We start from the raw sequence: 25,302 nt of genomic DNA on the forward strand, positions 1-25,302 counted from the left end.
GGGGTACGGCTTATATTAGCCGACCCCCCTGAAACCCCCGATACGTCTTACAATCGGGGGTGTCTTACTATCAGGGAAACAGGGTAGGAAGGTCGGTCCCCAATTGGTGCTACACTTCAGGTGGTAGCCGTTTTGTGATAGAGACTACAATATGTTCCATTCCTAATTTCAAATGTCTCTATCGGTGTTCCCAAAGATTTGGGGACCTTGATCTGTTGGACATCCATGGGTGAAGGCATGAAGCAAAGACGAAAATTCCTATTCCCCAGGTTCTCTGCAGCCCTTGCTTCAGAAAAGGATTTGTCTTCTCTCCAGTGTTGAAACTCAGACAAATGGGAATGATAGTTTTATGAATGATGGGTGTGATCCTCTTGGGGTTAGAGCAGAGGCCCCTTTATGATTTGTGGACTTCAACTCCCAGGATTCCTAAGTTAGCATGGCTGGCTCAGGAATTCTGGGAATTGAAGTTCACAAGTCTTAATTGTTCCCCATCCCTAGGTTGGACGGAAGACCCTTTTAGACAGAAAGAGAATTAATAAGGAAGATTATGGATTGTGATGAAATGAATAGACTTACTTTAAGACTTAAAGATAAAGAAGATTTGAAATATTACAAAATCTGGGGAAAATTATATGAATGGATGGAAGTTAAAAATAATTAAAGCATTTGGATATTTTTTTTTAAGTGAAGTAAAAGTATAAAAAAATTGAGGGTAGACACACGATGAAAAAAGAAATGGTGGCAGTATTAGATGCGAATGTAACACAAATCTAAGATAGTTTATATTATTTTATATGGTAAAACTATTTTCATTAGGTAATTATCTTTTAAATGTTGGAATGAGGGGAATTTCTTCTCTCTCCGTAAATAATGAAGACTATGGGATTTATAGAATGTTAGATACTGAGGATGTATTTGGTTTTTTTTTGTTGCTGTTGCTGTTTGATGAATTTTTAGTATCGGTTAACTAGTTTAAATGTTGGAGGGATGAAGTTATGGGCCGGGAAAGGGAAAGTAGAAAGTGAAAGAAACTCCTGAAAGTACATAAATGATATTGAATTTTTGCAATTTATGGTTGGATATTGGTGTTTTTATTTACATGTTTTATACTAAGGTGGAGAAAAATTTTAAAAATTATACCCCTCCCCTCCCTCCCTCCCCCCAAAAGAAGACCCCTTTAGCCTCAATATATTCCTGCTGGAGATGAGAGAAATGCGACTGCAATACAGTGATCCCCCGGGTATTGCGATCCCGATCATTGCGAAACGGCTATATGGCGATTTTTGAACCCGGAAGTAAAAACACCATCTGCGCATGCGCGCCCTTTTTTCTATGGGCACGCATGCGTAGATGGCACTGGGCAGATCAGCTGCTGGGCGGCTTCCCTGGGTCTTCCCCCTCTTGCTGGTGGGAGGGCGAGCGGCGGGCATCAGCGAGGAGTTTCCCCACCGCCCACGCAAACTCCTCGCTGCCGCTCGCCCGCCCTTCGCCCGCCCACGCCGTTCGCTCGCGCCGCTTCCCAGCTGAGTCCTGAAGCGAATTGGCTTCAGGACTCAGCTGGGAAGCCGCCTGCCTGCCCGCGCGCCCGCCGCTCACCCGCCCTTCGCCCGCCCATGCCGTTCGCTCGCGCCGCTTCCCAGCTGAGTCCTGAAGCGAATTGGCTTCAGGACTCAGCTGGGAAGCGGCGCGAGCGAACGGCGTGGGCGGGCGAAGGGCGGGCGAGTGGCAGCGAGGAGTTTGCGTGGGCGGTGGGGAAACCCCAGCGCCGCTTCCCAGCTGAGTCCCCTTCCCAGGAACCCCAATCTTCGGCTCCTCGCTAGCGCTGCGGAAGTAAAAACACCATCTGCGCATGCGCAGATGGTGTTTTTACTTCCGCAGCGCTACTTCGCGAAAACCCGATCATTGCTAGGGGTCCTGGAACGGAACCCTCGCAATGATTGGGGGATCACTGTATTGCTATTTGTAAGGGGCGGGTGAGAGATTTGGTTCAACCCTTTGTCTAATAGCACATTTTTCTGAAGACAATTTTTACCTCCAAATTACACCGGCTTCTTTTTTTCGTAGCATAAGAATCTCACTTCCAATAACTGCTTTGAGTAGAGATGCCTAAATGCCTGTGGAACCCCCCCCCCAAACACAACAGGTGTTTTTTGCTTTGTTTCGTTTGAAGAGGTACAACATAGTCCTGGGTGTCATCGATACAAATACAAATGCATTAAAGCTGGTTCTCAGATAAGAGACTTGGAGTTTATATATTTCCATTGTTCCGTTTCCTTTCAGGCGCTCGCTCGAGGCATTGATTCATTGTCACTTAGTTCGTTTGAAGTGTCACCTGTGGCCCTGAAGAACTTCAAAGAACAAAGGAATCAAAGAAGGAAAAAGAAGTCCTCGGGGGCCGATGATGAGACAGAGGACCAAGACCCTGCTTCAGACGATGGCCAGCGAAGGGCGGTTAGTGTTTGCACTAAAATGTTAATCAAAGGAATGTCACAACTGTTTTGTGAAGAGCTTAGCATATTCCTTTTCCCCCCTATAGAGACGGAGGCGTCATCTAGATTAATACACAGATAGTGCTTGACTTACGACCAGAACTGAGCCCCAAATTTTCACAGCTAAGCAAGATATTGAGTTGCGCCCTATCTGATGATTGCTGTTAAAAGCAAATGACTGCACCTGCTGAATGAATCATGAAGCTGTTCAGCAAAACTGGCTTCCCCCATTGACTTTGCTTGTCAGAAACCAGGTGCCCTTAGAAAGGGCAATCACATTGCAACTGACATAAGTACATGCCAGTTGCCAAGCACCCAAATTGACCATGGGGATCCAGCAACTATGAAAAACGTTCATAAAGTCACTCTTTTCACGGCTGTTGTAACTTTGATCCTTGAACAAGTGGTTGTAAGTCGAAGACTATCTGTGTTTAGACATTCTAGGCCAGTGTTGGTGAACCTATGGCATGGGTGCCACAGGTGGCACGCGGAGTCGTATCTGCTGGCACATGAGCCGTTGCCCTAGCTCAGCTCCAACATGCATGTGTATGTCGGCCAGCTGATTTGTGGGAGCTCATCCCATCCCACAGGATGGGATGGGATGAGCTCAGGTTCTGGGAAGGCGTTTTTTGGTTCCAGGGAGACTCCAGAGGGATGGGGGAGGGCATTTCTACCCTCCCCTGGCTCCAGGGAAACCTTGGAGCCTGTGGAAGTGAAACATGAGCCTACTGGGTTCATCACAAGTTGGGAAACAGGCCTTTTCCGGCCTCCGGAGGACCTCCAGGGGGTGGGGGGAAGCTGTTTTCGCCCTCCACAGGCATTGAATTATGGGTGTGGGCACTTGTGTATTTGCAATAGCCTGTGTGCATGCACTTTCGGTACCCATGGGAAAAAATGTTTGCCATCACTGTTCTAGGCCTTACCAAGTCTCTTAATTTAACTACTGCGACTTCTTTATTTGTTTAATTGTACAAGGCATTATGTTTTGAACGGTTGCTAAAGGTCAGACACCGTCCTCAGGACAAAAAAACTTCATTAAATTAGGGCATTTTGATGCTCGTATGATCTGTTCCCTCTTCCCCATTATGGATGGCGGCCCTTTCGATCTGGAGCCCTGTAGAATACACTAATATGTGTTCAATAGCTTAAAGATGCTAAGAGTGAGCCATATTTGAATTTCATCTTCAAAAGATGTTTTATAATTTACATAAGAGGTTGACCCTGGGCTTGTTGACCAGGTGCTTGAAAGTTTGAGGCTTAAAGTCCTGTGGGATGGGATGAGCTCCCGTTCTTGCCCCAGTTCCTAGCAATTTGAAAGCATGGAAATGAAAATAGATAATAGTTACCACTTTAGTGGAAAGGTAACCGGATTCTGTGTGTCTTGGAGTATAGTCCTGCTGGCCACATGACCATAGAAGCATCCTTGGATAATGCTGGCTTTTTGGATTAAAAAACAGGAATGAGCACCATCCCCTAAAACTGGACACAACCGGGCAGGGAAAACCTTTATATTTACTTTTTAGGGTACATTGTTGTTATGTGACCTGCAGTGGTTGTAAGTTTATTTCTGAGCCCAATTCAAGGTGTTGGTTATTAACTCTAAAGCCCTATATGGCATGGGTCCAGTGTGTCTGAGGAGCTCTCTCGCCCCAGTGGGATTGGCCGGCCCCACTCACTTCCAAGAGTAGGGTTTTGCTATGCATCCCATCTATTAAAGAATTCTGGGGCCAAGAAAAAGAGACTTTTCTGCTGTGGCCCCAAATCTACGGAACATTCTTTCACCACAGGGGCGATAGTTCCTCCAACTCTTTTGTCCTTCATAGAGCTGTGATGGTGAATTGGTTAGAATGCAGGACTGTAGGCTACTTCTGCAGACTGCCGGCTGCCAGCTGTTCGGCAGTTCGATTCTCACCAGCTCAAGGTTTACTCACCCTTCTATTTTTCCGAGGTGGGTAAAATGAGGACCCAGATTGTTGGGGCCAATATGCTGACTCTGTAAACCACTTAGAGAGGGCTGTAAAGGACTGTGAAGCTGTATATAAGTCTAAGTATTATTGCTATTACTTTTGGAAAGGTATCAAAATTTGTTTGTGCCAGTTGGCTCAGGGCCTTAGAGCATTGGCAGGATAAGAAGATCTCGTCCATCTGTCTTTTTTATTATTTTTTTGGGTATAGTTTTAAATTGTTTTTTTATTGATCAATTTTCTGTTTGTAAACCATCCAATGTCCCAAAGAGGCAACTGGACTTCCTTGTTTCTCTTCTAAGATAGTTTGCTTCTCACACAAGCAGCTTCTTTAGCTTGACTGGATGGTGGGGAATGGAAGGATTTATACTCCTTGCAGATGGCTGGTCATTTGCCTTCTTTTAGAGAGTTGTTAAGACCACTTTGAGGTTTATAAAAAAAAAGTTTATTAAATTTAAATCATTAAAAGGGGTGGGGAAGGGTCATTACATAGTAATAAAACAGATCTTAAACTATACATAAGGTAATCTACATCACTATATTATAACCACAATTACATTACATAATAAGAGATATAAAATGCATGTACGTAATTAGTGTTGGGCGAACCTGACAATGTTCGGGTTCGGGTTTGGCACCCGAATTTTTTAAAAAGTTGGGTTCGGCACCCGAACCCGAACTTTTGTCAAACTTTCGAGTTCAGCACTCGGGAAAGCGCCAGGAAGCGCCGCCGCCCAGTTGTCACCTTCTGGAACAGTCGGGGCACTTCTCAGTGCTCTCCCAAAGCCGGGTTCGGCATTCGGGAGACTGCCGAGAAGCGCCCTGGCTGTTTCTAAAGGTGATAGCTGGGCAGCGGCGCTTCCCAGAAGAGCCGGGGAGCTGTCGGCCGGTCAGGAGGCGCAAAAGGAGGTGGGGAATCCCACGAGGGAATTCCAGGGGCGGAGCTTTGACATCACTGAGACGTCCTTCCTGGAGTCCCCGTTTCAGCCGGCCAGGAAGGACGTCTCAGTGACATCAAAGCTCCGCCCCTGGAATTTCCTCGTGGGATTCCCCACCTCCTTTTTCGCCTCCCGAGGCGGCGGCGCTTCCTGGCGCTCTCCCAAACCCAAACAATTCGGGTTTGGGTTCGGTATACAGAACCGCACAAAGTTTGGTATGAGCCCGAACTTTGCAGGTTTGGTTCGCCCAACACTATACGTAATGTAAAATAAAGTAGTGAATCTATGAGGTAGGAAAAGAAATAGAGGCCACTTTGAGGTTTATCTTTGTCCTCAGAATTGTCTCAGTAGTGCAAATGGGTGTAGAACTGTAGAAAGGACGGTGTTGTAGACTGGAGATAGATGAGAGAGGGCTTGTCCACCCCAAGGATAAACTAAGCAATGTGGTATATGCAGTACAGTGCAGTGAGATATGTGAAGATCTATACATTGGGGAAACAAAACAACCATTGATTGATTGATTGATTGATTGATTGATTGATTGATTGATTGATTGGATTTGTATGCCGATCCTCTCCGTGGACTTGGGGCGGCTCACAGCATGTCAATATACAATTAATATAAATTATTAACTAAAAGCATTATAAAAACTAAGTATCATAATCATTCAGTACAACCAAACATTAAGCATTAAGCATTCAGTGGCCAGGGGCTGGGGTTGAGTGATCCCAAGCTTGATGGCATAAATAAGTTTTTAAGTTCTTTCCAAAGGCAAGGAGGGTTGGGGCAGTGCAAATCTACGGGAGGAGCTGATTCCAGAGGGCCGGGCCCCCCACAGAGAAGGCTCTTCTCCTAGGACCTGCCAGGTAACATTGTCTCGCTGACAGAAGCCGGAGAAGTCTGACTGTGTGGGACCTGATCGGACGATTGGCACAACAGAGGAAAACAAACCCTTCAAGACAAGATTCAGTAGTCCATCCACATTTGAAAGAAAAAGGCCACTCTTCCATTTTATTTACTTATTTATTGTATTTATATGCCGATCAATCCAAAGCGGACTCAGAGCAGCTAACAAGTGGAATAAATACAATGAAATCAAAACTGCATAATAAAATCAGTAATATAATAACAATAAAATAATAACTTTAAAAAAAAACCATACACACACACCAGTCAATCTAATTCCAGGCCTGCCGGGAAAGCCAGGTCTTAACAGCTTTCTGGAAGACCAGTAGGGAGGAATCTCCGGGGGCGGTTGATTCCATAGGGTCGGGGCCACCACAGAGAAGACTCTTCCCCTAGGTCCTGCCAATTGGCATTGCTTGGCGGACGGGACCTAGAGAAGGCCGACTCTGTGGGCCCTTATTGGCCACAATGATGTATGAGGTCGCAGGCGGTCCCATAAATAGTTTTGAAGACAGTGAGTCCACATTTTGGACAGCTGGTTTGAAAGACGAGTCAAAGATGTCATCTTGGTCAAAACTGAACAGTCCCCTTACACAGGAAGTCAGCAGTTCCAACAAGGCTCTACATCCATTTGCGCTAGTCAGGTGACCTTGAGGACACAGATAAATCTCTTAAGTGGTCCCAACAACTCTATAAAAGGATAAAAATGGCCAGCTGTCTGCAAGGAATATAAATCCTTCCATTCCCCAACTTCCAGTCCACTGGTGGGTCCTAAATAATTTTGCTACCAGTTCATGCACACCCTCACGCTTGGATGTGACATTTTTGTGTATGCGTAGAAGCGTTCCAGGCATGTGGGTGGAGCATCCCCGGCGGGTGGCCAGAACCTCCTGCCACTGGCGCTACTTGGTTCTAGGAAGTGGTCCGAACCGGGAGCAACCCTACCACTGATCCAGGCAAAACTGAAGAAGCTTCTTGGATGAGAAGCGAAATGTCTTCAAAGGGAAACGAGAAAGTCCAGTTTCCCCTTGAAAAAGCACCTTTGGGACAACTATGACCTGGATGACTGAGAATCTCCATAGACATCAAGCTATCCAATGATGCCTTATTGGTAAGATGGGCAGCATGTAGCAATACCGATAGTATTTAGACTTATATAACTCACCTCATGGTATTTTATGGCACTCTCTGGGCGGTTTACAATGTAGAAGCATTGTTTGCATATGGGGCCCAATAATCTGCATCCTTATTTTACCGACCTTGGTTACATGGGAGTCTGAGTCAACCCTTAGCTCTATCAGGATTTAATTCTACAGTGGATGGAGTTAGCCTGCAATGCTGCAATTTAATCACTATACCACCAAGGCTCCTGGTATCTACACGATACATAAATAGATGATAGATAGATAAATAGATGATAGATAGATAGATAGATAGATAGGTGATAGTTAGAAAGAAAGAAAGAAAGAAAGAAAGAAAGAAACAGATTATAGATAGATAGACAGACAGGTAGGTTGGTATGTAGGTAGGTAGGTAGATAGATAGATAAATAGATAGAAACAGGATAGATAGATAGATAGATAGATAGATAGATAGATAGATAGATAGATAGATGATAGATAGAAACAGATGATAGATAGATAGATAGATAGATAGAAAGAAAGAAAGATATAGATGATAGATAGAAACAGATGATAGATAGATAGATAGATAGATAGATAGATAGATAGATAGATGATAGATAGATAGATAGATAGATAGATAGATAGATAGATAGATAGATAGGTGATAGTTGGATAGAAAGAAAGAAAGAAAGAAAGAAAGAAAGAAAGAAAGAAACAGATGATAGACAGACAGACAGACAGGTTGGTATGTAGGTAGGTAGGTAGATAGATAGATAAATAGATAGAAACAGGATAGATAGGTAGATAGATGATAGATAGATAGAAACAGATGATAGATAGATAGATAGATAGAAAGATAGATAGATGATAGATAGAAACAGATGATAGATAGATAGATAGATAGATAGATAGATAGATAGATAGATAGATAGATAGGTGATAGTTGGATAGAAAGAAAGAAAGAAAGAAAGAAAGAAAGAAAGAAAGAAAGAAACAGATGATATATAGACAGACAGGCAGACAGGTAGGTTGGTATGTAGGTAGGTAGGTAGATAGATAGATAAATAGATAGAAACAGGATAGATAGGTAGATAGATGATAGATAGATAGAAACAGATGATAGATAGATAGATAGATAGATAGATAGATAGAAAGATAGATAGATGATAGATAGAAACAGATGATAGATAGATAGATAGATAGATAGATAGATAGATAGATAGATAGATAGATAATAATAAAATAATAATAATTTATTAGATTTGTATGCCGCCCCTCTCCGAAGACTCGGGGCGGCTCACAACAAGCGATAAAACAATATTGTACAGGCACAAATCTAATACAGTGGAACCCCGACATAAGAGCTGCTCTACTTAAGAGCAACTCGACATAAGAGCTGGGAGGGGAGAGATATTTTTGTTCTACTTACAAGCCCAAATTCGAGATACAAGCGCCAAGGAGCTGTCTCCTGAAGCCAAACGCTAACTTCCGCGTTCGGCTTCAGGAGACAGCTGCGAAGCGGCGCGCGTGTTTTAAAAGGTTGCAGCCGGCCTGGGGGGCTCGGGGGGGTGCTTGCAGCTTTCTTTCTTGCTCTTTTTCTTTCTCTCTTTTACCTTCCCTTCCTCTATTTCTTCTTTTCTTTCTCCTTCCCACCTTCTTCCCTCCCTCCCTCCCTTCACTCATTCCTCTCTTACTCTCCCCTTTCATAAGTTTCCTTGCTTCCTTCCTCTGTTCCTGTCCCTTCCCCCTTTCTTTCTTTCTTTCTTGCTTTCTTTCTTGCTCTTTTTCTTTCTCTCTTTTACCTTCCCTTCCTCTATTTCTTCTTTTCTTTCTCCTTCCCACCTTCTTCCCTCCCTCCCTCCCTTCACTCATTCCTCTCTTACTCTCCCCTTTCATAAGTTTCCTTGCTTCCTTCCTCTGTTCCTGTCCCTTCCCCCTTTCTTTCTTTCTTTCTTTCTTTCTTTCTTTCTTTCTTTCTTTCTTTCTTTCTTGCTCTTTTTCTTTCTCTCTTTTACCTTCCCTTCCTCTATTTCTTCTTTTCTTTCTCCTTCCCACCTTCTTCCCTCCCTCCCTACCTTCACTCATTCCTCTCTTACTCTCCCCTTTCATAAGTTTCCTTGCTTCCTTCCTCTGTTCCTGTCCCTTCCCTCTTTCCTTCCTTCCTTCCCACCCTCCGTCCATTCATTCACCCATTCCTCTCTTGATCGCTTAAAGCCGGTCCCTGGTGCAAAAAGGGTTGGGGACCTCTGTCCTACAGGATTGGGTGGCAGAGAAGTTGAACATATGTAAATTTAAAAGTTTAAGAAAGTTTACAAGTTAAGTGAAAGAAACTTCATTATTCATTTATATGTACATGTACATTTCTTCATTAAAAACATGTCTTTCTGCATAATTTAGACTAACTTTGTGAGTTTTTTGAGGGCTGGAACCAATTAAAATTATTTACATTAATTCCTATGGGGAAAAGTCGTTCGAGATAAGAGCTGCTCGACTTAAGAGCCCAGGTCCGGAACGAATTAAACTCGTATCTCGAGGTACCACTGTATTAAGAAAAAACTAAAAACCCTATCAATTTAAAAAACCAAACAACACATACATACCAAACATAAATTATAATAAGCCTGGGGGAAAGGTGTCTCAAATCCCCCATGCCTGGCGGTATAGATGGGTCTTAAGTAGTTTACGGAAGACAAGGAGGGTGGGAGCAGTTCTAATCTCCGGGGGGGGAGTTGATTCCAGAGGGCCGGGGCCGCCACAGAGAAGGCTCTTCCCCTGGGGCCCGCCAGACGACATTGTTTAGTCGACGGGACCCAGAGAAGGCCGACTCTGTGGGACCTTATCGGCCGCTGGGATTCGTGCGGTAGTAGGCGGTTCCGGAGGTATTCTGGTCCAATGCCATGTAGGGCTTTAAAGGTCATGACCAACACTTTGAATTGTGACCGGAAACTGATCGGCAGCCAATGCAGGCCACGGAGTGTTGTAGAAACGTGGGCGAATCTGGGAAGCCCCACGATGGCTCTCGCGGCTGTCTCAAGCAATATCTTAAAAGGGGTATATTCTTTTTCTGAGTTTGAATAACAGTTGTGGAGGAAATGCACAGTTGTTTTAAGCAGTGACAGACAGTTGGCCTCAGTTTGCTTCTAGGATTCCTGCTGGTTTGGATTGAATTGCACAAACTGGTAGTGATCCGCTAGTGATGTCATGATGGTGTAACGCAGGGGTCCCCAACCACCGGGCCGTGGACCAGTACCGGGCCACGGGGCATGTTGCACCGGTCCGTGGAGTCAGCAGCTGCCGGCCCTCATGCCACCACCCCCTCCCTCCAGCGCTTCGCCTCCCGCCGGGCCAGAGGCCTCGGGAGGCAGGTTCTGCCGGCCACAGGACGATGGATGGGACAGAGGGGCGGGAAGGACCGAGAGGCTCGCGGGGCGCTTTTGCGTTTTTGGCTGGGGGGAGGCAGGAGGGCCAGCCTGACCCCCTCTCTCCAGCGCTTAGCTCCCGCTGGGCAAGAGGGCTTGGGAGGCAGGTTCTGCCGGCCACAGGACGATGGCGGGAAAGAGGGGCGGGGAGGACCAGCACCCCCATGCTTAATCCCGCCCCCAACCACGCCCCTTTCCGCCCCCACTGGGCCATAGAAAAATTGTCTTGCTGAAACTGGTCCCTGGTGGGAAAAACGTTGGGGACCACTGGTGTAACGGATCCAATTCGGTCAATGGGCGCCGCCATCTCTTTTTTTTTTTAACTGTTTGGAAGTTTTTTCCTCTGCTGCTGCTTGAAAAAGGGCGTCCTGCCCATCCCCAGGTTTATAGTTACCCTTATTCCTTCACCCGAAACACATCTGATCAACTCCTCAGCTGTGTTTCGTGCTGCATATAGCTGCTAAGTATGTGTGGAAGCAGAATTACACCAGGGGAATGTCACGAGGTAAGTGGAACTCACCCCTGGACAGAACTAACCTCTTTCCTGCAGTATTTTCATTGGACCTTCTCTTTCTAGTAAGGTAAACCCAAAACTGTTGTGCACTGAAATAAATACCTGATGCTTGACTGTTAGATAATCTTAGCAGTATTTGGCAAGTTGCATGCGAAGTATAGAGGCTGACGTGGTAAACGACGCACGATAACTACACCAACCTTATACTGCTCCTGCATGAGTGACGCTCAAATGAATTTTATTTCTTTTTTATTCTTTTTGTGGTTATTTTATCCTTGTTATTTAATTGAATTAATCTTACAATCTTACTAATTACAAGATTGTTCATGCGGAAATGATTGAATGAGTCGGTCTGTTTTGAATGGATTTTGGCATGGAAAATAATAAAAAATATATATATACACGCCAGGCTAGATGAAGCAACATCTTTCTGGATGTGTATTATTTCAGTAGATGAGTCGTCTTTTCATTCCGCGTGCATGCATTTGTCATCCTCTTACATACAAGCCTCAAAGCACTTAAAAACATTTTTGAGATGGCTGGGCCAAATCCTGAGCAAAAGCTGTTTATCAGGAGAAGATTAATCAATTTGATTATTGTTTTATGGAAATGGCTTTCCTCTGATTAACTTCCCTTTCAGTATTCCTATTCCAATGATGGCGAACCTACGGCAGGGGGGCCACAGGTGGCACAAGGAGCCATATCTGCTGGCACATGAGCCGTTGCCCTAGCTCAGCTGCAGAACGCACCTGCGGGCAGGCCAGCTGATTTTCGGCTCGCATGGAGGCTCTGGGAGGGCATTTTCAGCTTCCAGAGGGCCTCCGTGGGGATGGGGAGGGCATTTTTGCCCTCCCCGGGCTCCAGAGAAGCCTCTGAAGCCTGGGCAGGGTGAAAAACAGTCCTACTGGGCCCACCAGAAGTTGGGAAACAGGCTGTTTCTGGCCTATAGAGTGCTTCCGGGAGTCGGGGGGGATTTTTTGCCCTTCCCAGGCATTGAATTATGGGTGAGGCACTTGTGCAGGCACAAGGGAAAAAAGGTTCGCCATCACTGACCTATTCTATTCTCTTTTTATTTCTATTCCCTTCATTGCATTAGATCATGGCAAAATTCAGTTTTGCAGTTATGGTCATGGGAATATTTTAAATAGCATGTTTCTGCCAATGTAGAGAAAATACTGCTGGTGGCATCTATGCATCTACTCATTCATGTTTATGTGTGTCTTCCTCTTTGTGTTTGCATTGCCTGCGTTGCAGAAGTTTTCATTATTCATCAGTTGTTGATTTGTTCCAGCTATTACTCTGATTGGGGGGGATCCCATGTCTGTGTATGTGCAGTTCATTGGTTAACATTTTTTTGACTTGGAAAAATCAGGAGTTCTCTAATGCCATGGATCTAAGAGGGCTTGTGTCAGGGGCAAGTAACCAGAGCCACTTGTGAATAGACAACTTATTATTTAGACATTATTTACTCCCTGTGTTGCAAGAATCTCACTAACCCCTTGCCTTCCCCTGAAAATGACTGGACAAGCTTTGTAGAGTTTGAATGAGGTCAAGTTTAAGCCACTTGCAATTGTGCAATGATTCCAAGCTAGACCCTCTCTTCCTTCCAACCTAGCTGGTAGTTGCCCAACATCTCATCCATGAAGAATGTAATTTATTAAGGAATTTTTCTCCTTGAATTCATCTTAACGTTGGTGCTACTAAAAGAGAATTGGGCTGGGCTTTTGCTTCAAAATATACTGCTCAGAAAAATAAAGGGAACTCTCAAATAACACATCCTGGAAGTGAGTGAATGAGATATTCTCATTTAATACTTTGTTCTGTACAAAGTTGAATATGCTGACAACACGTGAAATTGATTTTCAATCAGTGTTGCTTCCTAAGTGGACAGTTTGATTTCATAGAGGTTTTATTTACTTGGAGTTATATTGTGTTGTTTAAATGTTCCCTTTATTTTTTTGATTTACTTGGAGTTATATTGTGTTGTTTAAGTGTTCCCTTTATTTATTTTTATTTACTTGGAGTTACAGTGTTCCCTCGATTTTTGCGGGGGATGTGTTCCGAGACCGCCCGCGAAAGTCGAATTTCCGCGAAGTAGAGATGCGGAAGTAAATACACTATTTTTGGCTATGAACAGTGTCACAAGCCTTCCCTTAACACTTTAAACCCCTACATTGCAATTTCCCATTCCCTTAGCAACCATTTAGATTATTACTCACAATGTTTATTTATTAAAGTTTATTTTAAAAAATATTTATTAAAGGCGGACGAAAGTTTGGCGATGACGTATGATGTCATCGGGCAGGAAAAACTGGTATAGGGGAAAAAAACGCAAAGTGTTTTTTAATTAATATTTTTTAAAGACCGTGGTATAGGCTTTTCGCGAAGTTCGAACCCGTGAAAATTGAGGGAACACTGTATATTGTGTTGTTTAAGTGTTCCCTTTATTTTTTTTTATTTACTTGGAGTTATATTGTGTTGTTTAAGTGTTCCCTTTATTTTTTTGAGCAGTGTATTTTCCAAGGGATTGGGACAGCAATGGGAAATTGTGTTAATCAAATGCCCTTATGGCAGGGGTTACAGCTGGAAGCCAAGTAGGTGCAATCTAGCCCAGGAGAACGAGCAGGTGGTCTTCCATGTGCCAATGTAGTGCCAGGCAAATTGTGCAGGGCCTAGGGAAGTCCCACCCCATCTGTCTCCAGTCGTTCTCCCAAAATATAATCCCATAAATGTGCCTGGAGAGAATTGCTATGTTGATGGAACTTGACACCTTCTTAGCATCCAATAAATGCATTATTAAATTGATTCCTTTCTATCCCTCCCCCTCCCCTCCCCCCTCTCCTCTCACTGGCCTTTTCCACTTTCTCTGGATCCTTCAAGGCTCTCCTGGGTTTTACTTCAGGCTCTTTGGAAAATTCGGTGAAACGTAAGACCAGCCATGGAAGTGTCTTCAGTTTCCGGCTACGCAGCAGGGAAATAGGTTCAGAGGCAGAGTTTGCGGACGATGACTTTAGCACAGTCGGGGACAGTGAAATCCAACATGGCTCACTGCTAATTCTGAGGAATGGGAGACGGATGAGTGCACAGAGTCAAGGGATTTATAGCTCTCCTATCTACACCTGTAACAGCAAAAGGAACAGCTCGGTGGATTGCAACGGAGTAGTGTCACTGATTGGGGGTGGAGAAAGCTTGGACCCAACTACTCCAACCGATGTGCTGTTGCCACCACTTATGGCAGAGAAATATGGAACAGCCGACACGGTGGGTCTACTTTTATTCTCGCCTTGCCCTTCAGATCCCCTTTGTCAGCTGCCATGCTCACATAACCCACCAACCAACCATATACTGTGACTTACAGAACCTTGACAGACAGACAGACCAACACAAGAAGACGTGTGGTAAAAATAGAATATTTGCAGAGCCTTGGTGAGGATATTTATATATAGCCCATGGCTGAGCAAGGCTTGCTAGATCACGAGTTTATTGAAGAGATACTTCTAGTGGTTTCTGGGGATCGGGATTAAGAATTCCTCTTCCCGTTTTCTCTCCAGATGTTACATGCAAACATCAGGTCCTGGTGTTGAACTTACAGTGGATTCTTAATTGTTATTAAGATTTGGGTTAGGATGATGATTCCGTGGCCAGCGACTGCTATAAGTGCTTACTCCTTCCCATCCCTAGGAATCAGCAGGCAAAACATAAAAAGGTGTTGGATTCATTTGTTCTGCAGTAAAGGGAGTTCTTGACTTACAATAGTTACTTGTTAGTGATCATTAAGAGCTTCAGCAGCATTGGTAAAAAAATGATTGGTTTTAATACTTAGTACTTTAATACTTTAATGTTTTAATACTTAGAACGATTGCGGATTCCTGTGGTCATGCGGTCAAAATTCAGGCACTTGGCAACTGGCATGTATTTACGACAGTTGCACTGTCCTAAGGTTGTGTGATCACTACTGATAACTATCCCAGGTGGCTTGTGCCACGCAAAGGCAACGGGGGAAGCTAGATTTGCTTAGCGACCACATGATTTATTTCACAACCGCAGTGCTTGGCTTAACGAGTGTGACAAAATAGATCCTAAAATGGGACAAAACAAATGTCTTGTTTAGCCATAGAAATTTGGGGCTCGGTGGTGGTCATAAATTGAGGACTACCTCTGCTTTTTAATAGGCTTTTGTCTAAACTCATAAGTGCTGTTGCCACTGGGTTGGTTTTCTCACCTTTAGTAGATGTTGCTCTGGTTTAGCTGTTCTGGAGACCGAAGAAAGATAGTGTAGCATAGTGGTGAAATATATTGGATTGACTCAAGTTTTAGTCCACCCTCAAGGGTAGGTCCTTAGAGTGTGACGTGACCGTATGTCAGCCCAACATATCTTTTTGGGACCAATAATCCCACTGTCTCTGTTCACTTGTACTCATTCCTTGTTCATGTCCATGTTTGCACTTACATCTGTTATCTATGTTCGGCAAAATAAACAAATGAATAAATGGATGAATAAATAAATGAATGGGAATATTTATAGCTCAGGGTCTTTGGTGCACTCTGAGCTTGCGGGGTTTTTTTGGCAGATTTTCATTATTTTATTTATTTATTTTATTTGTCAAACATGTATAGGATAGTAGTTTGTATAAAGATAACATAAGTAAAAAGTAATGATAAAAGAGGACAATGGAACAGTAGGACAGGGGCGATAGGCACAATGGTGATCTTATGCACGCTTATGATGTTTCATAACACCATCAATGCTAGTATGGAGTGTGGTTTGCTCACGTCAGTTTAGTTCTAGTGGCTGAACCTGTCCTGAATATAAATGGAAAGCAAACTCCACTCCCTACTAGCATTGATGATGTTACTTACTCTTCGGAGAGGGCAGGCATACAAATCTAATTAATAATAATAATAATAATAATAATAATAATAATAATAATAATAATAATAATAATGTTGTATTGACATACTACTACTACTACTACTACTAATAATAATAATAATAATAATTATTATTATTATTATTATTATTATTATTATTATGTCAATACAACACAGCAAATGAGATCACTATGTTGGATTTCGTATTTCATCACCAGTCGGGCACTTCCCAAGCACCTAGGACTGCATGATGTAGCGGCGAATTATGTGTGCGCATCCCATTAAAGTGGCCTTTTGCAATTGACAATTGGAGATTTTGTCAATTCCGATGGTTTTCAAATGTCCGCTGAGATCCTTTGGCACTGTGCCCAGCGTGCCAAGTACCACTGGGACCACTTTCACTGGCTTATGTCAGAGTCGTTGCAGCTCGATTTTTAGATCTTTGTATTTCACTAATTTCTCTAGCTGTTCCTCCTCAATTCTGCTGTCTCCTAGGATTGCGATGTTGATGATCCATACTTTCTTTTTCTCCACAATCAGGATGTCTAGTGTGTTATGTTTCAGAATTCGGTCAGTCTGAAGTCGGAAGTCCCACAGTAGTTTTGCTTGCTCATTTTCGACCACTTTTTCGGGCTTATGATCTCACCAGTTCTTTGCCACTGGTAAATGGTAGTTCTGGCACAAGTTCCAGTGGATCATCTGTGCCATAGCATCATGTCTATGCTTGTAGTCAGTCTGTGCAATCTTTTTGCAGCAGCTGTGTATGTGATCGATTGTTTCATCTGTTTCTTTACAGAGTCTGCACTTTGGATCATCTATTGATTTTTCAATTCTGGCTTTGACAGCATTTGTTCTAATGGCCTGTTCTTGTGCCGCCAGTATTAGTCCTTCTGTCTCCTTTTTGAGTGTTCCACTTGTAAGCCATGACCAGGTCTTTTCTTTATCCACTTTGCCTTCAATCTTCTCCAAGAACTGGCCATGCAATGCTTTGTTCCGCCAACTGTCCATACGACATTGAGTTACAGTTTTTCTGTACTGGTCCTTAGTTTGCTTCACCTTGAGAAGCTTCCTATTGTTGACCTCCATCAACACTGACTCTTTGCTCTCCTTCACATAGTCATCTATAGTTTGGGTAATGAAATGTCTGCAAGAAACCATGCAAGCTCAGAGCACCAAGAATCCCTCATACCTCTCTGGGTTCTTGGGGGAATTCTTGAGTTCCTGAACAAAAGATGGGATATACATCTAAAAATAGATACATAACTAAACATGTTCAGAGCTCCAGGGCTTGATTCCACATTTCTGCTGACCTTGGATGCCTAAATTGTTTCTCCGGTCTTGATTTGTGGATGTTTACATTTCAACTGTTCCTTGCTTATAATTCAGAGCGGATTTGCTAGTACAGCAGAATTAAATATTCCTCAGGGATGAAGACAGAAACACTGAATCATAGCTATATTATTATGGAGGGAAAGCCCACGAACAGATACAATAATGGAATGAAAAAGAGCATATGAAACTGTGACCTGTGTTAACCTTACAGCTGCCTAGCCATCTTCGTGTTCTCATGATTCTATTCTGTTTAATTCAGAAGTGGATTCCCACCGGTTCTTTAGAACTGTTAGTAATTCGGCGATGACATCACGGAGCCAGTTCTATTGATGTATCCGTGGATGTCGCCATCTTGGATTTTGCTTCTGCACATGCGCAGAAGCTACTTTTTCATTGTTGTGGGGATGCGCACAGTGCAAATCTGAGTGAACCAGCAGCACAATCACCCCTGATTTAATTCTATGGAAATTCACTCAGTAGAATGCAGATGTCCATTCTAATACAAAGCAAATCTATCTATATACAGTAACACCTCGTCCTGCGAACCCCTCGTCATACAAACTTTTTGAGATACAAACCCGGGGTTTAAGATTTTTTTGCCTCTTCTTCCAAACTATTTTCACCTTACAAATCCGCCGCTGCTATTGGGATGCCTCGCCTCCAGACTTCCATTGCCAGCCAAAGCGCCCATTTTTGCACTGTTGGGATTCCCCTCAGGCTCCCCTCCAAGGGAAACCCCACCTCTGAATTTTGCGATGCTGTAGGGGAATCCCAGCAGGGGAATCCCCCCAGCATGAAAACGGGCACTTCGCTGGCAACGGAAGTTTGGAGAGCCTCAGCAAAATCTCAGCATTATGCCTGGGATAAACATATAGCCATCCTAAGATAAAATAAAAGGAATAGTATAAGGGCAGATTAGATGGACCATGAGGTCTTTTTCTGCCATCAATCTTCTATGTTTCTATGAGGTTGAGAAATAATAATAATAATTTATTAGATTTGTATGCCACCCCTCTCCGAAGAATTGGGGCGTCTCACAACATGATAAAAACAGTATTATACAGGCACAAATCTAATATTAAAAAAAACCTAAAAACCCTATCATAATTAAACTAAAAACCCTATCATAAATACTGGACTAGAGGACAGATAGCTGATCATATCGTGATGATGCTCCAGTGATCCAGTGTTATCTTCGAAGAGATGAGCCAATATACTAAGGCAGTGATGGCAAACCTTATTTGCCTTGGATGCTGGAAGAGTGTGTGTGTGCTTGCGCTATCATGCATGTGCAAGTGCCCACACCCATATTTCAATGCCCAGAGAGGGCAAAAACAGCTTTCCCCCGCCCTCCAGAGGTCTTCTGAAGGCTGGAAATGGCCTGTTTCTCAACTTCTGGTGCGCCCAGTAGGCTCGTGTTTTGCCCTGTCCAGGCTCCAGAGGCTTCCCTGGAGCTGGTGAAAGGTAAAAACGCCTTCCCCCATCCCTCCAGAAGCTTTCTGGAAACCATAAATGGCTTCACAGAGCCTCTGTGTGAGCCAAAAATCAGGGGCCAGCACACAGATGCACTCTGGAACTGAGCTTGCCTGCCAGCAGATATGGCTCCGTGTGCCACCTGCGGCACCCTGCCATAGGTTTGCCATCACTGTACCAAGCAGTGTACACACTAAGAACTGACATGAAGAAAACAGATTTAGAAGACCTGAAGTTATCTCGGTGACTTCTGACACCTGCTGGCTACCATGTACTGACCAGATGTTCTCTAGAATGTGTGTGAGTATACAAGTGTCAATGTAGTACAGGTAGTTTTTGACTTACAGCAGTTCATTTAGTGACTGCTCAAAGCACTGAAAAGCACAACCTATGACCATTTATGACACTTGTAACACCCCACGGCCACATGATCAAAATTCAGCTTGGCATGTATTGATGATGGTTGCAATGTCCTGGGTTCATGGGATCCCCTCTTGTGATCTTCTGGCAAGCAGGCTCAACGGGGAAGTCTGATACTAACTTAACATCAGCAACAATTTACAGTGGGAACCTCTACATACGAACTTAATTCGTTCCGTGATCAGGTTCTTAAGTAGAAAAGTTTGCAAGAAGAAGCAATTTTTCCCATAGGAATCAATGTAAAATCAAATAATGTGTGCGATTGGGGAAACCACAGGGAAGGTGGAGGCCCTGTTTCCTCCCAGGAGATTCCTAGGGAGGCCCCACGGAGGCTTCTTCATGCCTTTTCTGGCCCTGTTTCCTCCCAGGAGATTCCCAGAGAGACCCCAGGGAGGCTTTCTCCGCCTTTTCATGCCCAGTTACCTACCAGGAGATTCCTAGAAAGGCCCCACAGAGGCTTCTCCCTGCCTTTTCTGGACCTGTTTCCTCCCAGGAGATTCCTAGAAAGGCCCCACAGAGGCTTCTCCCTGCCTTTTCTGGCCCTGTTTCCTCCCAGGAGATTCCTAGAGCAACCCCACGGAGCTTCTCCCTCCTTTTCCAGTTACAGTTTTGGAGGCTCAGGTTTGTAAGTGGAAAATGGTTCTTGAGAAGAGGCAAAAAAAAATCTTGAACACCCGGTTCTTATCTAGAAAAGTTTGTAAGTAGAGGCATTGTTAGGGAGAGGTACCACTGTACTTAACAACCATGGCAAGAATTGTCCTAAAATAGGGCAAAACTCACTTAACAACTGTCTGGCTTAGCAACAGAAATTTTGAATCAGTTGGGTCAATTTGAGAATTAACTGTATATCTGGAGGATACCAAGTAGGAAGAGAAATGTTAAAACTGGTACAGAGAAAATTAGTACCTACCAGCACTACAACCTCTACAGATTGAGTTTCCTTAATAGACTCTGGTTTACCTGGCTGAGTTGTAAAAAAGAAAAAGGACAATGGGTGGATGAAAGTTACAGGCTTTATAGCCCATTACAATCCACAAAGCCTAGGTGCAGTACACCAACATAAAAATTCAAAGGAACAAAATAGAGTTAATAGAGTTTCCTTCAAAGATGTGGATCATAAATTGTGATTTATCAAAACGTAGTAGGTAAGAAGATGCTGATTTTACAGCACCACCCAATATCTTCTACTCAGCCTACAAAGAAGTGTGCAGCTGATGACTAATATTCTATTAATATGTATGTTTATTAAAATGTTCACTGGTCCACATCGGAGAATACCAGCAGCTTAATGGCGAGCGCAATCACCCTTCAGTTTAACTCATATATTGCTGTTGTTTCTCCAAGCAAAGAACAGGCAAGGTTTTTACTTCCCACTTTAATCAGTAGGTATTGAGTACCCTCAGCATTAGCAAAATGGATATTGGTTTAAATCCTTTGGAAGCTGCTGAGAATATTATCCTCAATTCTTGAAACACATAAATAGCTAATGCAAATGCTAATTATGGCTTTTCCTCAATTAAAATTGTCTTCAGAGAGTGTGCCTACGTTAGATCCTATATCAGAGATGCAGTGGTTGCTTATCCACAAATTTTGGTAGGTTTTTGTGAACTGCGTAGATCAGAGGAGTCAAACTCAAGGCCCGGTGGGGCAGATCCTTCCTGGAGGGTGCTTAGATCTGGTCCACAGGATCACCCTGGAAATACCAAGGAACAGCCTGGAGTGTCAGTGAAAATGGAGCTTGGGAGCACTCCCAAGCTCTGCTTGTGCTGATAGATGGTTGTGAGGCCATCGCAGACAAAAACAGATTTTGAGAGGGCCACGGGCAGAACTCCCAACTCCTATTTTCACTGGCAGAGGGTTGCAGGAGGCCGTTGCAGCCGAAAACAGAGCTTGGGAGCCCATTTTCACTGGCAGAGCGCTCAGGTCACCACAGGTGCCGCTGACACGAGTGATGTCAAGATCCCCCCCCCCCACATCCCCCCAAGGTCGAACACAACCCTGATGTGGCCCTCAATGAAATCAAGTTTGACAACCCTGACTTAGACTATTTTGGTACAGGCAACTGATTGTACGATCATGTTCAAGCTATGTGTCTACAAAGAGGGGTGGTTTTTTTTAATAAAGAAACTCATTCTCACTCTTAGTATGGAAATTGCATAGGGATCAATTGTTGTATAAATATGTAAGCAAAAAAAAACCTTCAAGTGGAATTTATCTTAAGATGCCAAGCATTAGTGCCACCTGCAACAAAATGAAACCAGTAGCTTTACTGCTTAATACTTTATGAAACTATAATATGAATAAAACTAGCATAAAATACAATAAAATATTATTAATATAATAATGCAGGTAACAATGACAACCACCAAAGGTTGTACTATCAATATTTATGAAAAGTTCTATTAATCTAGTCATAGGAAAATAAATACCAGCTGAACTCAAGTGATTTCTTTTTTTCTAAGTTAATATTAAGTAGTGTTTTCTGTCTTACACTTCATTTTTTTTAAGGCAAATAATTTTTTTAAACAATTTGCATTAAATTGTAGTTTGCAACTTTCTCTAGATAAGAAGTTTTGAATTAAACATCTCCCACAGTACATAGTTTTTAATATAAATCTACGGCAAGCCTTCTTAAAACCATATTTACTAAGCGCAGCTGCTTTTTACCATGAAGTTTTCTGTTGTAAGCTTTTTCTCTGCCTTTGCATAATGATTGTACATATAAATTCATCACACATTTCCATTACATAAATTATGGGAAATTTTTTTCAACAACAGCTGTCTTGTCGTCTCCTCGGTCCTATTCTATGTGATGTTTAACAATATCTTTTAAAAATTCACAGTATTTGATTGAGCATCACCTTTGAAAACCTCTTTGATTTTATGACTTCATTATAGAAACATAGAAGACTGACGGCAGAAAAAGACCTCATGGTGCATCTAGTCTGCCCTTATACTATTTTCTGTATTTTATCTTAGGATGGATCTATGTTTATCCCAGGCATGTTTAAATTCAGTTACTGTGGATTTATCTACCACGTCTGCTGGAAGTTTGTTCCAAGGATCTACTACTCTTTCAGTAAAATAATATTTTCTCATGTTGCTTTTGATCTTTCCCCCAACTAACTTCAGATTGTGTCCCCTTGTTCTTGTGTTCACTTTCCTATTAAAAACACTTCCCTCCTGGACCTTATTTAGCCCTTTAACATATTTAAATGTTTCGATCATGTCCCCCCCTTTTCCTTCTGTCCTCCAGACTATACAGATTGATTTTAATTTTATAAATCTTATTATAATTCTATAAATCTTATTGCTTGCATGCATTTCAAAATAGTAATGTTTCCTCTTGAACTCTGTTGTTTGTGAGTGTGAGAAAGAACAGAAACGCTTTTGCTACTTCATCCCGGCTGTTCTAGTTTCCTTAACGTATGTTGGTCACTGCTTCATTTCGAAAGTGGGAAATTGGCAGCTGCCATTTTGATTCCAGATCATTCTAGTAACTGGTTATTTTTGCAGCTGCCAGGGAAAAGTAATAGCTAACACCCACCGACAAATGATAGACACTAAAAAGAATACCCCTTTATTAACAATGGTGTTTGTTTCAGAAGAAAAGAAGGATATTGAAGATTTTTATTTATTTATTGAAGAATTGATTTATTGGATCGGGTTCCCTCACAATTTTTCCCCTCACAAATATTCTTCAACTGTTTGGAATCCCCACCATAATATATCTGACCTCAGTACAATCAAGCAGATTTAAAAGTACTTCATGAGAAAAGTGAAGAATAGAATTCTTTATGCTATTAAGTCTGAAATTCTTCTTTGAATAATTTAGAACTGCAACGCTTGCGGCCAAACCTATATGCAGTAAATTATAAGTAGCAATGGTTTTTTTTCTGTAAATGACTTTTTCTGTATTAATCACAATAATACATGCACGAACAACCGCTTTAAACCCAATGTAAATTGTTATAAACTTGATTGTAAAAAAAAAAAGATTTCTGTAATAGAGTTGTCAATGTCCTATCTGATTCAGTTGCCTCAGTTACAAATTTTCATAGTTTCAGTCACAAATTGACTCCCGTGGACTTTACCTCATACTTAAGTGATCAGTAGTGAAGGTGTGCATAAGTACACTAACGTGCCTATTGTCCCTGTCACTGTATTTTTTCCCTTTTATTCTTGTTCTCATTTTTATTTGACAAATTCCATTAATTAATTAATTATAATTAATTATAATTAATTTTCGTTATAATTTACATTCTTGGCTACATACCACAGTATATCTTTGTCTTTAAAGAACAAATGCTAACTGACTTTTGTCCATAATCCTTTGTGTGAATACATACATTTACATCCAGTTGCTCTTTGCTCTTTTGACAAACTAACATCGTTAATTACTCCTTTCCTTTTTACCTGTTTACATTTCTTTATCTGTTGTGGTGGACTCTTTAACATTTCTACATTAATTAATTGTTTTGTATCCCTTCTCCACCTACAATGAACTGAACAATTGAGAAATATGCTACTGTGTAAATTAGTGGAGAGGTGCCAGTCCCGAGGCTTCAGACTGGAACTAGGCCATGGCCTGTAAGGAATCGGTCCACACAAATTTCATCTTAAAGTATGGGAGCTAAGTAGGGTATGAAACCATTCCCCTTCCTCAATGCCCCCACTGCCAATCTGTAGAAAAAATTGTTCTCCCCTCTGGATCTCCATGGGTTTCCCTCCCCCCACTCCGTTCGCCTCAGCTTCGTCTGCCGGCAGCTTTTTTTTTTTAAGCCTTAATGTTTTGGTTTTTCCTAATCGGCTTGCACGCATTATTGGCTTTTCCATTGATTCCTATGGGAAACATTGTTTCATCTTACAAACTTTTCACCTTACGAACCTCGTCCTGGAACCAATTAAGTTCGTAAGATGAGGTATTACTGTATCTCCTATTCTGAAAAAAAGAAGCCCTTGCCTGCCATAGATCCACTCCTACAATTGCTACATCTGCTAGCATCTATTTGTCATTTAGAAACATTAGCGGAAGTGGAGTTTGGAAAAACAAAGATCTCCTACTTGCCAAGGGAGCTCTTAACTATCGGAAGAGAACAAAAGCTGAGTTAACTTTAGCAAGCGTGGACTCTTTCCTAATGACTTCCGTGGGGGAGGGAGGTTAACCTAGATTTGTTCACTACAACCAACATAACTATGTATTTATAAGTAGTCCTTGACTTATGGCCACAGTTGAGCCAAAATTTTCTGTTGCTGAGAAAGACAGATGTCAAGTGAATTTTGCCCCATTTTATGATGTTTCTCGCCACAATTGTTAAGTAAATTACTGAAATTGTTAAATTAGTGTTCTGTCGGGCTCTCTGGTAGACTCCTCCCCAAAATTCACAGGTACAAATTTCAGACACATACACGTTTGAACATTCAAAACAATGTTCTTTATAATGAAAATTCACTTAAACCAAGCCCTCTTTTGGTATAGCAAAGAGCACTCGTCTCCAAACAAAGTGGTAATTTGTACAAGTCCCTTATCAGTTCTGTGATACTTAGCTTGCAGCTGTGAGGCAATTCACAGTCCTTCTTCTTTCACAAAGTGAAACACACTTTGCTCTGGTTTAGTTTCAAAGCGGGGGAAAATCAGCACACAAAAGGTCAAAGTCAGCAAAGCAGTCACGAAACACAACGATCAGATAATCCTCCACAATGGCCAAACCCACAGGCTGCTCTTTATAGCAGCCTCACTAATGACCACAACCCCACCCAACCACAGGTGGCCTCATTTTCTTTGATAATAATCTCTCAATTGTTGTTGCCTATGCATCGCTCTCCGCATGCGAGGCTGTATCATTAACTC

General features: G+C 42.5%; 1 protein-coding gene across 2 annotated transcripts in view; it reads left to right on the forward strand.

The window, feature by feature from the left end:
* The window catches only part of LOC139154386 (sodium channel protein type 5 subunit alpha-like), a 408,716-nt gene that overhangs the window by 156,024 nt on the left and 227,390 nt on the right, over positions 1 to 25,302 (forward strand). For both annotated transcript variants that reach the window (XM_070728917.1, XM_070728916.1), the window contains exon 10: positions 2,281 to 2,451. In XM_070728917.1, coding sequence (XP_070585018.1) covers positions 2,281 to 2,451 — 171 coding nt within the window. The remainder of the gene's footprint in view (positions 1 to 2,280; positions 2,452 to 25,302) is intronic.

The sequence above is a fragment of the Erythrolamprus reginae genome, chromosome Z (assembly GCF_031021105.1).
Source record: "Erythrolamprus reginae isolate rEryReg1 chromosome Z, rEryReg1.hap1, whole genome shotgun sequence".
NCBI classification, from domain to species: domain Eukaryota; kingdom Metazoa; phylum Chordata; class Lepidosauria; order Squamata; family Dipsadidae; genus Erythrolamprus; species Erythrolamprus reginae.